The 15634-nt window shown below is 37.8% G+C and overlaps 1 protein-coding gene across 10 annotated transcripts in view; it reads left to right on the top strand.

Annotated features, from left to right (window-relative positions):
• Nucleotides 1-2307: 2307 nt before the first annotated feature.
• MSANTD4 (Myb/SANT DNA binding domain containing 4 with coiled-coils) overlaps nt 2308-15634 on the top strand; it is a 39992-nt gene continuing 26665 nt past the window's right edge. For 4 of the 10 annotated variants that reach the window (XM_060160310.1, XM_060160304.1, XM_060160308.1 and 1 more), the window contains exons 1-3: nt 2393-2795; nt 12632-13249; nt 13604-14534. In XM_060160310.1, coding sequence (XP_060016293.1) covers nt 12788-13249; nt 13604-14179 — 1038 coding nt within the window. In that variant the 5' untranslated portion in view covers nt 2393-2795; nt 12632-12787 and the 3' untranslated portion in view covers nt 14180-14534. The other 6 variants (XM_060160307.1, XM_060160306.1, XR_009542516.1 and 3 more) reach the window with 6 other exon arrangements.

Below are 15634 nucleotides of genomic sequence, written 5' to 3'. Positions count from 1 at the left end.
AAAAGTAGATTCACAAAGCTCAAGTTTCCCAAACATATATAGACATTATGTAGTAACTGAATTGAATATCAGTTTTTAAATTTAAAATTAAACACAACTAAAATTCAGTTATTCAGTTGTTGTAGCCACATTTCAAGGGCTCATCAGGCTTGTTCAAGTGGCTACTGCAGTTGAACAACCCAGTTCTAGAATAAATGTTAGGTCAAATCTCTAGTCTGAAATTACTATTACAAAAATCAAATCAGTAAGCAGACTATCAGGTTGGTAATGAGGTACTAATATTAGGCATTTTGGATTACCTTTCACCTCTCCCTTGTTGGTCCATGTCTACCCAGACAAAAAACAGATGAGAAAAAATAGTGAGGGTATCTGGAAAAGATCTTGCAATCAACAAGGAGAATGAGGTTAATTGGAGGAAGCTTAAGAGTTCATGATATAAAAGCAGAACGTTCCTAATACTTACTGACTTACTAGGCCTTAACCCTGTTACTGAAGTAAATAAATAGATTCAAGTAGTAGACAGATTCTGAAAGGGTCAGAGAGAAAGAGTCTGGTCATAATAAGGATGGATAGTTCTCTTGCCTTCTCACTACACTCACCCAAAAAACATCCACTATAAACGAAACCCCAAAACATAAAATACAAGTTCTTATATTTTTCCAAAAGCAAAAAATTTTTTTTGTTCTACTTAGGCAAAGTTATAGACATGCTTCTTTCACAAAGTCATAGGTAAAAATATGAAAGACTAAACTAATTGTTACATTTCAAAGAGGATTATTTCATAAGTACTTCTATTTTATGGAAGAGAGTTCCTCCAGGAATATTGAGCAAGTATTCACGATTCACCTAGAATATTCCATTATTTATTTACCAAATCTTTTTTGAGCGACTATTATATTTTAGGCACTGCGCTAGGCAAAGAAATTTCAGCAGTGAACAAGAAACACCTGCCCGCACAGAATGTGTGGTAAGAGCTGTCAGAGGAAAGGTACTATGATAGGAGCATGCTGGAGTAGGTTGCCAGATTTAGCAAATGAAAATACAGGATGTCAGATATTAAATGGGACATAGTTATACTAAAAATTATTTGTTATTTATCTGAACTTCAAACTTAGTTGAGTATCCTGTCTTTTATCTGGCAAACCTACATTAGAGGGACAACTTGGAAGTGGAGGTAGTGTGAATGGAGAGAAAGGAAGGCTTCCTTCAGAAAGCAACTTTAAAAACAAATTCTGGGCATAGCAGGGAATAGGCAGGGAGAAATCATTCCAGGTGGAAACAATGCAATGCAAACTAAGTCCCAAGGCCACTGTCAAATCTAGGAACTGACAAAAGGGAAGTAATTGGAGTAAGGAAGAAGGAAAACGAAAGAGGAGGAATGTTGATGAAAGATATGCCTGAGAGAAAAACAGAAGAAACTCTTTTAAAGAGTTTATACTTTATCATAAGATGAGTGCGTTTCCACTAAAGAACTTTAAGCAGCCTGTCTTGGCTACAGTGTGAACAATGGACTACAGTCGTACTGGCAGGATAACTGACAGACCAGTAAGAATGCTACTGATGTAATTCAGGATTTCAATAGAGGCCTGAACAAAGGCAATGGAAAGACGGACCCATTAGTAACACCGTAACCTGAGATGGCAGCGAAAGAGGCAACTGCAAAGGGGATAGAGAAGAGGACTGAGAGTTAGGAAAACCAGGAGAAGCATTATGTAAATCAAATGAAGAAAGGTCAACAAATCAAATATTTTTTGAGGAGGTAAGATAAGGACAGAGATGTGATGCCTAGATTTAGCCGTAAGACAATCAACAGTGAGCTTTGCCAGGGGCAGTCTCAGAGGAATGATTTTGAGGCCAAACTAGGTCACAGTTGTCTGAGCTGAAGGTGATGCTGGACTAGGAACCAGCTGGGGCAACGCAAGGATCCCACTTCCTCTTTGCCCTTTTAACAGATAAGGGTCAGGATAGGAGTAGAGTTTGGGGACGGAGCAACCTGTGTCCCAATCTTGCTGAACAGGCTGCGGGCTGATTGCTAGGGGCCAATCCTTTCCTAGAGCTCTTGATTGACAGAGCCGTGCGCCAAAGACTGAGCTTGAACGGGAGGCCATGACTCACAAGGGGGCGGAATTCCAGGGCACTAACCCGGAACGGTTTGGGACTCGCGTTCCTTTGTGAGGAACACCTAGGGCGGGCCCTCTGCCAGAATGGCAGTATCCTCCGGGCCAATGGACGAACCTCTTTAAACGAGCGGCAGCCGCGCCAGCCAATGGCTTAGCGGCAGGAGGCGGGCGAAGTCAGTGGGCGGGGAATTAATGTAGCGTCTTTTTGCCACCCCACCCCCACACACCCCAGAGACGAGCGTGGGGAGGTTCCGCCAGCGTCGTAGGTGAGCTGTTGCGTTGTGGAGGAGGTTGCTAGGGAAGTGGAGGCTCCGCGGCCGGTGGTTGCTAGCGTGGCAGCGTCAGGTAGCTGCCCCCCCGCTGCCGGCTCTGGACCTGGCCCTGCGGCGTAGCAGACTACGACGTTCAGGAGAAATACCAGTCGCAGCTGCCGCCTGACCTGGGAGGGTAGGGAGGGCCCAAGCCGCTGAAACAAGGCTGCGAAGGTTTTTCGGCCGCCCAGTCGCGACTCTAATTTAATATGCGGAGCGGGGACTCTTCCAGTTTGCCCCACATACTACCAGGTGCAGCCATTGCTCTGTGGCAGAGTCATGGGCGCGCCCCCTACTACTGACTGACCTCCCAGGAATTCAGCCTTCCTGGATTCTCCCAAGGGGAGCTGCTCCAAAGGAAGAGGTGGGGAGTGAGAGGTATTTTATTAATATGATAACCGGCGACACTTAAGTAAACTTTAATCATTTACCTATCACAGCTTATAGAGAAGAGCGTCCTATTCGGCAGGAAGGTTAATTTTCTCTAAGAATATGGTGGCGACTGTGGGGTGCGGGGTTGGTGGGAGGTGGGGAGCACACTTCCAAGAGGATTGGGGTGGGGGTTGGGGGAAGTTTGTAGATTTTGTGATGTTTTTCTTCTTGAACAGCCTAATGAGTTTACCAAAAAAAAATTTTGGACCCAGAATTTACTGCCTGATTTAACTCAGACCTCTTACTTCTGTCTTATCATGCAATATTTAGGAACTTTATTCTTAAGTATTAGTCCTTGAAAAAAATTGCCCAGGTATAATATGCCATTGGTGGTACACCATCTTCACAAGGATTACCTAAGTGAACTACTTATACCTATTTCCAACCAGGAAAGAATTATTGTGAAATGGGATTTCAGGAAAATGGCTGTTCTCTGTGATTGGGCATGGAAGAACTAAGAATTTTTAGAGGTTGCAACTACTAAATTCCCTTTTGTAAAGATAGGGAAGAAAACCAATATGAAAGGGATAGTGTTTGACATCTAAAATGGCATCTTTTCATATTTTGTGAGGTGTTTAGCACCAGCACCAAGAATATGTGCCTGGTACATAGTAGGAGTTTGATAAATATTTGAGTAAATTATTGGGTAATGGATGATGAAAATCTAAGCTGTTACATGAGTACCAAAATGTAAAGGAGAAGAGAGAAAAAAGAAATTCCTGGAAACATAGCTTAATTTCTTTTCATGCAAGCATAGCTACCAAATTTCAACTCGTTTGCTTTGATTTGGGTACTGTCTTAACACTAATCAGATGTCAAAGATTTTCACACACTTAAGCCATGACTGACTGGAAATCTAAGATACATATTGTTGTCAATTTCAGTGAGCTAAAAAATGTGTGTTAAAGTGCATTTTGTTGAGTTCCCTGATAGTCTAGTGGTTAGGGTTCCGCGCTTTTACTGCTGTGACCCAAGATTCCCTGGTCAGGGAACTCCGCAAGCCGTGCCTCCCGGCCAAACATTTAAAAAAAATAAAAAATAAAGTGCACTTTGTCAATGAAATAGTTCATCAGTTTAGCATAGAACAGTCAGGGACAAAGGGATACCACTTTTGTAGGATAGAGATATGGAGTTACAAATTGTTGGGGGGTGGAAACAGGATATGCACATAAAAGCAACTGCTGCCAAAATTTTAAGAGTGTATTGACTCAAGCATAGTTTTAGAAGGATTGTTATTTTTATCATTACAAAATTGATCTCAGACTCTAAGAGCAGCAAAATCTGATTATGGGTTTCTGCCTAAATTAGGATTCTCTTGACAACTGCAGTCATTGTTTATTATTATGCACTTGTATTTTGCATGTTATAGTTTGTATATTATTACAGTAACATTGCCTCCATATAAAAGGTATGTTGCTTGAATTTCAAAAATATGTGAATTTTCACTGATATATTTGCCTCTTATAGTAAGTTTTTTAGCAAAGAATAAGTTCTTACAAGCCAACATTAAAGATTTGCTGACATTTGGCCCCAGCCTAGCTATCCAACTTTGATTCCTGATACTTCTGCCATTTATTACTGCCCCTCATTATTATATTTGTTTTTTAAGACCCAAATCAAGTGCTAATTCCTTTTCACAACCTCCCTTGATCCCACCAAAGATTTCTCCTTCTGAACACCCAGGGTATTTTGTTAATAACTTCTCTTGTTGCACTTTTCTTACATTCACATTATTCATTGAGTAAAGAAATATTCACTTACTATGTCTAGACTATACTAGGAAATGGATAATAGCTGGTATTTGTTAAGGGCTTATTATATCCTACGTATTATAAGCTTCTTGACTGGATTATCTCATTTAATCCTCAAAACATCGTGAGTATTATTCTATTTTTCCCATTTATAACTTAGGAAATAAGTTTAAAAGGTTAAGTAATTTGCTTAAGATCACAGAGCTTCTAAGTGGTGGAATTAATATATAAGCCTAGGTAGTCCGTATTCAAACCTGACATTTACAGTCTCCATTAAAATTTTTCATGTAAATTTTATGTGTATATGTTTTACTAAATTATAAATTATTTGATAGAAATAATATATTCATCTTTGATCCCTTATTGCGCCTAATGTAAAGTAAGTGATTATAATATAGCCTGATAGTGGAAGCATGTAGCAGGGACATTAGATTTAGATTAATGGAACAATGAAGGTGCTGAGGATGAATAGTCACTGGCCAGATAAAAGAGCAAAGACCATGGGAATTGGGAGCATGTGCCAAAGGAATACATGTATGATAGTCCTAAGGTAGGGGTCATGAAAGCTAGAACTGGGCTGTCCAATACAGTAGCCAATAGGCATATATTGCTATTGAGCACTTGAAGTATGGCTAGTCCAAAATACTCACTGGATTTTGAAGACTTAGTAGAAAAAAAGAATGTAAAATGTCTCGATTGTTTTTATATTGTTTAAATATTGAAGTAATAATATTTTGGTATATTAGTTTAAATAAAATATATCGTAATTAATTTTTACCTGTTTTTCTTTACTTTTTTTAATGTGGCTACTAGAGGATTTAAAATTATATATGTGACTGTCATATTTGTATGGGACAGCACTGGTCTAGAATTTAGAGGAATTTCAGAATGACATACTGTGTGTGCCCATACTGACATGTATTGGAGAGAGTGGGTTGGGAAAGTATGTTTGGGGTTAGTATTGGAGGTGATAAAATTGGCAAAGGTAGATACGAATATATATAGGTAGGACTCAGGGTTTGTAATAGGGAGAGAGAGAGAAAGACTAGGGAGAGTAAATTTACCTCCGAAATGTGTACAAAGCCTTTGAAAGGTTTTAAGCACTCAATACATATTTGTTGAATGAAGCATTCTGTCTTAATCACTCAGTCTTAATGGATGTTTCCAATGTATACTCCTAGTTCAATGCTAATTCTAATAAAGATATGGGTAGCTGTCTAAAGACTTAAAAGAAAGTTTGGTTCTCTAAAGAGAGCAGTCCATTTCTACTTAAGTCTAAATTGACTTAGCTTGTATTCCTTTGATGTATTCCCAACACATAGGAGTGTGAATTGGTTCTTACAATTAGACATATTCCTCTTCCACCTAACATGACTTTCTCCTGGGCATATTTTTCCAAAAAGAGTCCAGCTTTGTCTGTTGTTGCAAGTCTTGTGGCAGATGAAGCCTTAATGATCTCTGAAGGGAAATTTCTTAGCAGCTACAACATTTGCACTCCATCTTGCCTCTCAGTACACATTTGAGCAAGTCGACTTCTAACACTGATTCTCTAGCGGGGTGCTTCTCAATCCTGGCTGCAAATGAGAATCACCTGGAGAAGATTTTTTAACTTTATTGAATAATTGGTAAATATAATTGTATATGTTTAAAATATACAGCATGATGATCGGTATACATAATACATTATGGAATGATTACCAAGATAGGGATAATTAACACATCCATCATCTCACATAGTTAACTCTGTGTGTGTGTATGTGTTGAGAATGCTTAATATCTGCTAGAGCACTTTTTAAACTCCCAATGCCTAGCAGTATTTTAAGATTGTTTTAATTGCTCAGAGATAGGGACTGGTTATAAGTATTTTTTAAAAGCTCCCTAGGTGATTTTGATGTGCTGTAGATCTGTACTAATATATGCTATTGAGTTCTTAGAATGTGTTTAGTACAAAATGAGATGTGCTCTAATTGTAAAATATACACTGGATTCAAAGACTTAGTAGCAAAACAAGAATGGAAACTCCCTCATTAATCATTTTTACATCGACCATATATTGGAAAGATAATATATTGAACTTACGGGGTTAAATATGTTAAAATTAATTCTACAATTTTTTTGGTTTTGTTTCATTTTTGCTTTTCTGAGGCCACTAGAAGATTTTAAATTACATGTGTGGATCCCTATTTCTGTTGGTGTAGTCCAAGGACCAGCAACATCGGCATCATTTGGGAATCTGTCAGAAATGTAGAATCACTGGTCCCACTCCAGACCTACTGAATCAGAATCTCATTTTAATAAGCGCTCCAGATGATTCAAATACGTAAGGTTTGAGAGACAACATCTTCAGAATTTTTTCAATTTCATAATTTTTCTTCATTTTTTGTTGATTATTTTTCATTGTAGAGGGTGGTAAGTTTTTACATTCATGATTTCCTCTTTGTCTCTTCATTTGTCCTTTAGAATCATTCATATACATCTCATTTTTCTGTTTTCAACAGTCACTGCTTTTTTTTTTTTTTTTGGTGGTACGCAGGCCTCTCACTGTTGTGGCCTCTCGCGTGGCGGAGCACGGGCTCCAGATGCTCAGGCTCAGTGGCCATGGCTCATGGGCCCAGCCGCTCTGCGGCATGTGGGATTTTCCTGGACCGGGGCATGAACCCGTGTCCCCTGCATCGGCAGGCGGACTCTCAACCACTGCGCCACCAGGGAAGCCCAGTCACTGCTTTTTAAATTAATGAATGGAATTAATATGCATTCATATAATATGTGTAATATATAATGTTTCATAAATACATCTGTACTTTTATATTCATATGATTTTCTGGAAAACATCTCAAGAAATTATTCATATCAATTACACTGGTGGTGGAGAGAGATTTTCGCTTAATTTTGTTGCTTTATTTAGGTTCTCTAACCATACCTATGTATTTTACTGTTTTTTTTTTTTAAGTCAACAGAGATTTGTGGGTATTGGGTTTATGGAACTTTAAAAAGTGTATTTTTCTGTAATAAAAATTCCTCATAAATATATTTTTAATATAATGTTAATCACCTCAAAGTAAAATGAAACAGATGTGCTCTAGGCAAACAAACAGCTCTGTGATTGAGACAAACGACTGTATACATGATACCTAGAACTGGTGGTTGGTGGTGGACAGAGTGAGTGAACCTGTTGTAGAGCATAGCATGTTCTGTCTATAAATGTTCCTAAGTTGAAAACTGAGCTTCTGTGAGTATGTACACACACATAGACATATGTACACATTCCTTTTCTGGTTTTGTTGGTTTGCATTAACATAGTAAAATGTTGTGCTAAGCCATATTCATACTTTAATTGGGCATCATATTCCATTATGTAGCTGTAGTATAGCTTATTCATCTAATCCCTTATTGATGAATATTTATATTTTTACCATGCTTCTACCTTTTAAATATGACAGTGCTTTTTAAATGGTTCAAGAAGCTATTTAAATGGTCTGAAACATTCTGTATCTTTTGGAAACAAAAAGTCTTCCTTAATCCATTGTAAGTAATTTGATATGGAATTTGATGTAACTTTAGCAATCTGTTCTATTTTTAAGGACATCTAACCTGCTGATTTCATTTTTTAAATATGTCTTTGATAACCTGCTCATCATTGGTTCATACTGCCTAAGTAGTAACATAGCCTATTTATTTAAAATTTCCTTTCAGAATTTTGTATAACTTGTTAACTGTTATATTCTTTGGCATAGTTATAGGGTAGGTAGTTTATCTAAAGTCTTCACTTAATCTCATAAACTGCTTCTTGCCTATATTGACTTGAGCTGCCTTTTCCTTTTAAACATAACGCTTTGCCCATAGCAGTTTCAGTTTTGCTAGCTGACCTTACTTGAGTTATTTTCCATTTCATTTTCTGCTCTCTTTCCCATCCCTCAATCACTGCCTTATTTTAAGTTGTATTTTTACCTCCTTCTGTTTGTTAGGCACAGTGTTATGTGTTCAGGATACTGCCTTTGGAGCAGGTGGGCTACCATCTTCCAGCTCCTCATAGGCGTGGAGCAAATGGTAGAGGAAGGAGAAAGTCAAGTTTGACTGCAGTAATTCCTTGAAATATGCCACAACCACAACATAGGTACTAAAGAGAAGTATATTTGGGCTGGTTTAATAATGTGTAAATCAGTTAGGTTCAGTTCCTTTTTTGTGTTGCTTATAAATATAGTATTTCATGAGTATTCTTCAGTTGCCTCTAGAGAAAAGCAGAATACTTGCCCAGCCCAATTGATAACTTGAATTACATAAGGAATGTTAGGTCAGTGCTAATTAAATGTGATCCTCTAAAATTACAAGTCTTCTAGAACGTTCACTAAACTGTTGTGGGATCAGATGTTAAAACATTGCATTTTCTTAATTTTTATTAGGTAATATTTGAAATATGCAAAAATCATGTAGCTTTAAGTGTGCTAGTAAACTAACTCCCTGACCACTCAAAAGAAAAATGTTCTAGTTTGTAACATTTATCCAGTTCTATGTTATAAATACTGCCATCTTGGCCAGTTTCTATTTCCAAATATGACATTACTGAATGTGGAGTTGGGAAGAGATGTGCACAATGACCTTTGCCAGCTCACATCAGCAGGCTCCAATATACCACTAATGTTATAAAGCATAATGATAAAGACCCACAGACCTACCACTTGACCTACGAACTAGAACAATACCAATATTATTGTGGCCTTTCTGTTTCCTATGTCAAAATTATTTAAAGATTTGCCTTTCGTGCAATAGTAGTAAACCTAATTTGTTAACTGTGTTCCAGGAACTATTCCATATTTTACTAAAACCTTTAATCCTTTACAGTATCTCTATGAAGTAATAATATTATTTTACAAGTGGAATTGCACATAGGGAATTTAAATTAGGCCACACAGCTAGGAAGTGGCAGAGTCAGGATTCTAACCCAGGCAGTCTGACTGCAGAACGTGTGCTCATAACCATTACACTACACTACCTCTTTTGATGATATATTTTTTTAATAGATCTTTATTGGAGTATAATTGCTTCACAATACTGTGTTAGTTTCTGTTGTACAACAAAGTGAATCAGCCATATGTGTACATATGTCCCCATATCCCCTCCCTCTTGAGCCTCCCTCCCATCCTCCCTATCCCACCCACCCCTCTAGGTCATTGCAAAGCACTGAGCTGATCTCCCTGTGCTATGCTGCTGCTTCCCACTAGCTAACTATTTTACATTCGGTAGTGTATATATGTCGATGCTACTCTCACTTCACCCCAGCTTCCCCTTCCTGCCCCATGTCCTCAAGTCCATTCTCTATGTCTGTGTCTTTATTCCCGCCCTGCCACTAGGTTCATCAGTACTATTTTTTTTTTTTTTTTTTTTTTTTTTTTTTTAGATTCCACAGATATGTGTTAGCATACGGTATTTGTTTTTCTCTTTCTGACTTACTTCACTCTGTATGACGGACTCTAGGTCCATCCACCTCACTACAAATAACTCAATTTTGTTTCTTTTTATGGCTGAGTAATATTCTATTGTATATATGTGCCACATCTTCTTTATCCATTTATCTGTTGATGGACACTTACGTTGCTTGCATGTCCTGGTTATTGTAAATAGTGCTGCAGTGAACATTGTGGTACATGTCTCTTTTTGAATTATGGTTTTTGTATGAATATGTTTGCTTATATTCTAGTGACAAGAGGCTTATATTTGACTATAAAGGCAGGATTTGCCTAGGGCAAGATCAAAAGTGCTGCCACTGATTATACATTCTTATTTAGTGGATTTCAATTTTATTATTAAATGTCTCAAGAAATTTTGGAAGTCTGCTTTAGGCATAGTTTGCTGCAATCTTTTTTTGTTTTTGCATGCTTTGCCCTTTTTGTGGATGTATGAAATTGACAATGATTTCTTGAGAGTTTATTTTCTACTCTTTTGAACTTTTAGTTCTCCCTAGTCTCCATTTCAGCAGCAAGTGGCAGTTCAGGAGATGGTTATTCTACATCAGAGGTTAGAAACAAAATGACATAGTGGTGGGTATGTTTTTGGTGATGTTATTAGATACACAGTTGAAAAAGATTACTGGAAACTTGAAAAGGAAAAAATGCATAGAAGTTTAGTGAAATCTTAATAAAAATTACCTTTTTATTAGAGTTTAGAAATAAGGGATTTGCATCCACTTTTAAGTCCTAGAGAGAAGAGGCTCAAACAGTGATAGAAAAGATTAGTGCATTTTCTGATTAAATTTAGTTAGCCTTACTCAGTTGCTGTATTTTTGCTTCAGTAGAAAATACTACTTATATTTTTAATTACAAGGGAAAAATTTTTCACTCTAATAAAAATTTTAAACTGGCAGATATTAAAGTTTTTAAGAGAAGAAACCATGGTAGAGTGAAACATAACTGGTTGAAACTTCGGAGGGTTTTTCTGCCTATATACAGAACTTTATCCAAACCTTCCACATAGATAAGGATCTGTTCTTTTTGAAAATTTTCTACTAAAAGGCATCTCAAAACTTAGCAACACATTTCTAAGATTTAGCTATCACAAGCTGCTAATAAAGTGGAAGGAGATGTGGCCTAAGGGAGCCTGAATTTATATCCAAGTTCGGTCATTTAACTAGCCATGTAATGTGCAAATTATTCAATTTGCCTGAATCTTGTCGTATAAATACAAATGCAAATGATGGTATCTCGCATTCAGTGCTGTGGTGGGGATTAAATGACAGGACATGGAACTTAATGGATATTTGGTATTTTTTTCTTTGTATTGGCAGGAAATGTGGACCTTAACAGCCTCATCCCAACCCTCTCATTTTGTAAGCAAGGGAAAAAAATCGGCTCTGTAGCAGTGATCAGTATGTGAATTAGAAGTCATAAACCATGGTTTGTTTATATATCCCTTACTCTTTCTGAGCCCTTGTCCCCATTACATACTTTTAAAAATCTCTTTTCCAAGAAAAAGACCCATTCAACATCTTTTCCAGTTTGCTAGTGTGCCTTCCCATAATGCAAAGGCTAGATAGCAGAAAAACTACATTTCTCAGCTATTGTATTGAGGATTTGGATGTGCTTTAGATTCCACCAAACAGATGCACTATTTATAAGACTCGAAATCAGAGTCTGTAAGAGAATCAGGTGTGTGAAGCATTTGTTTCACTGGTGTGAGTCAGCCCCATGGTTTTCAAACTTTAGCATGTATTAGAATCATCTGGAAGACTTATTGAAACACACATTGCTGGATCTTGCCCCCAGAGTTCCTTATTCAAATGGTCTGGGGTGGGGCCTGAAAAGTTTACCTTTCTAGCAAGTTTCAGGTACACCCTCTTTCAGAGTCTAAATTTTTTTGCTTTTTGACATCCCAAACTAATGGTCATTTTGGCAGGTTGACTCATTTATTCATTCAAAAAGTATGCCTGCCATATGCCAGGATCTCTGCTAGACTCTGGGGACGTGATGGTGAGTAGAAATGTTGCTGTCCTCATGAAACTTCTGTTGAAATAGGAGAGACATTCTTAGTTGTATGTTAGCACAAGTGTAACATTTAGATGAAGACAAGGAGTAATTTGACTTGTCAGCAAAGGCATCACTGAGGAGCAGATGTCTAATCTGCAAGTTGAAGGATGAGGAGGAATTAAGTAGGCTAGGCAGGGAACAATCCATTTCCTAGGCAGAGGGAACAGCGTGTGCAGAAGCCCTAAACTGGGAAAGGGACTGACAAGAATGGGTGACTGAAAGAGGCCTTTGTAGTTAGAGTAGAAAGGATGAATTTGGGAGAGTAGAGTAGAAGTAGGGAGCAAGTCAAGAGTGAATACTGTCAATTAGTTCGGAACCATTACAGCAGCCTAGGTGAGAGAAAACGGTATCTTGGACTGTGGTAATGCTGGCAGAGACACAAATATAGTCAGTTTTGAGCCATATTTAGAGGTCTTTTGTTTTTTTAATTATATAGCTTATTGGGTTGAAGTACATTGCAGAAGTTGCAGGTTGATTGATTTTTACTTTTTTCTCTTTAGGAATCATCCATCCTGCCTGTGCTATTGGATGAATGGAAAACTCTGATTTAAACAAAGTACTAACAAGGAATTGTCCTTGATTTCTGTACTTCGTAGCATTCCTCAGAATTCTTTTTACATCTTTTCTTACTGTAAAAACTGCATTTAAGTTAGAAAATGAAGCAATTGAAAAGGAAAAGGAAAAGCAATTTCAGTGTACAAGAAACTCAGACCCTTTTGAAAGAAATTACAAAAAGGAAAGAAGTCATTTTTTCCAAGCAGCTCAATACAACAATTAATGTGATGAAGCGAATGGCTTGGGAGGAGATTGCACAGTGTGTGAATGCTGTAGGAGAAGGAGAACAGAGAACAGGGACAGAAGTGAAAAGGAGGTACCTTGACTGGCGAGCACTTATGAAGAGAAAGAGGATGAAGGCGAACATTAAGCTAGTTGGTTCGGGGTTTCCCCTTCCCACATCCGATTTAGATGATTCTCTCACTGAAGAGATAGATGAAAAGATTGGATTCCGAAATGATACAAATTTTGATTGGCAAAATGTGGCAGATTTCAGGGATGCAGGTGGATCCTTAACTGAGGTCAAAGTGGAAGAGGAAGAAAGAGATCCACAGAGTCCTGAAGTAAGTATTAGCCTGTGTGAACCCTCTTTTTATTTCTCCATTTCTGATATGAAAGTTTATTATAGACCAGGAACAGTTAAGAAATTCCCAGATTTTCAAGCTAACTTAAAAATAGTACATAACAAAGTCATTCCATTTTTTTCCATCTTAATATCATCAATCTCTTTCTTTTCACCTAAATATACTTCTCTTAATTATATATATTAATGATGTCAGGTAATAGTAAATATTTTTCAAAATTCAAAGTAAATGGTTTTGTGTGCTCAAACAATACAGAAAGCTTTTAAGAAATTCTTAGACAAATTAACAACCATGAAGTATAAATAAATACTGAGAACTCCTTTTCTCTTTTAGTTTGAGATTGAAGAGGAAGAAGAAATGTTGTCATCAGTCATACCAGATTCCAGGAGGGAAAGTGAACTTCCTGATTTCCCCCACATTGATGAGTTTTTTACTCTGAATTCAACACCATCTAGGTCTGCATATGATGAGCCCCATTTGCTTGTAAACATAGAGAAACAGAAACTAGAATTGGAAAAACGACGGCTTGATATTGAGGCTGAAAGACTGCAGGTAGAGAAGGAACGCCTACAGATTGAGAAAGAGAGGCTGCGACAGTTAGACATGGAGCATGAGCGGCTTCAGCTGGAGAAGGAGCGGCTGCAGATTGAAAGAGAGAGGTTGAGGTTACAGATAGTCACCTCAGAGAAACCATCTTTGGAAAATGAACTTGGTCAAGGAGAAAAGTCCGTATACCAACCACAGGATATAGAAACAGAGAAGTTAAAACTTGAGAGAGAACGCTTGCAACTAGAAAAAGATAGGCTGCAGTTTTTAAAATTTGAATCAGAGAAGCTGCAGATTGAAAAGGAGCGCTTACAAGTAGAGAAAGAGAGACTACGAATGCAGAAGGAAGGACACTTGCAGTGATCTATCTAGATCTCCATTTATCAATCGTTTGTAAACCATAGGCTTAGATAATATAAAAACGGTAGCAGGATTAGCTGTATTTTTTTTTTTCCTGTTTAGTATTAGTATTTTCAGGGCTTCCCTGGTGGCGCAGTGGTTGAGAGTCCACCTGCCGATGCAGGGGACACGGGTTTGTGCCCCGGTCCGGGAAGATCCCACATGCCGCAGAGCGGCTGGGCCCGTGAGCCATGGCCGCTGATCCTGCGCGTCCGGAGCTTGTGCTCCACAATGGGAGAGGCCACAACAGTGAGAGGCCTGCGTACCGCAAAAAAAAAAAAAAAAATTGGTGTTTTCAATAGGAAAAAGATAGTTATTTGTGGGTAATTATATGCTTAAGTAGTATATTGTATAAAAACTATGTGCCCTTGCATAAACAGTATAGCAAAAACTATTGTGCTATACTCTTTAAATTAGTAAAATTACATGGTCTTGTCTAATCTGTGCACTCAGAGTTTACAATTATGTCTGTAAAATTCTAGCTCAATAGTTCTCAACTGGGGGTGACTTTGGCTCCCAAAAGATACTTGGCAGTGTCTGGAGACATTTTTGGTTGTCAAAACTGGGCAGTGGGGCATGTTGCTACTGGCATGTAATAAGGAGAGACCAGGGATGCCTACATCCTGCAATGCACAGGACAGCCCCCCACAAAAAAGAATGATCCAACCCAAAATGTCAACATTGCTGAGGTTGAGAAACCCTGTCCTAGCCTGACTGAGCACCTCTTCAGCTTTGTTTCAGTTTCAGAATATTAAAACCTCAGATATTTATGTGGGAGTTACTTAAATGGCCCAGAACTTTTAACTATGAAACTTTACTGTGTAGTATATTGAATATAGAAAGTAATGAAGATTATAGGTATTTTATTCATATGTTTCCATCTGTAAATAACGTGAGTCAGAAAACAATGTAGGGAACATCAGAGATTGTCTAAAGTGGGTCACTTTGAAAAGCAGTTCATTCGTCTAGCTATTGATGCTTTAGATACCACGCACACTTTTTAAGCTTTAGTTAGTTACCCTTTCTTCTTTGACTTCATTGTCTTAGTTTAGACAAAAATTTTCATTTCAGACATGTACTGAAATCTAATGTAAGTGGTTGAAGCTAGTAAAAATGTTACCAATTTAAAAATGGTACCCGTAGTCACTGAGCTTGAACTCGGTAAGTGGTAATTTGATTTTTAAAATAGATAATAGCTATTTGGAACTGGGAGTGGGGGTGGGGGGAGAATGTCCTTGTATCCAATAGTAATGATGATGGTGATGAAATAATGATAGTAGCTGTGTGTTTTGAATTAGGGAATCACTGCACACTACCTGACCTAATCTGTAGAAAACTGAGAGTAGTATCTATTATTATTCCTGAATCTGAGGCTTAGAAGTCATACAGTGTGTAAATGGCTAATTTCATATATCATGA

This window comes from Lagenorhynchus albirostris, chromosome 9, assembly GCF_949774975.1.
Source record: "Lagenorhynchus albirostris chromosome 9, mLagAlb1.1, whole genome shotgun sequence".
Lineage (NCBI taxonomy): Eukaryota > Metazoa > Chordata > Mammalia > Artiodactyla > Delphinidae > Lagenorhynchus > Lagenorhynchus albirostris.
Note: the sequence above shows the minus strand (reverse complement) of the source record. Positions and strands in the feature narration are given on the sequence as shown.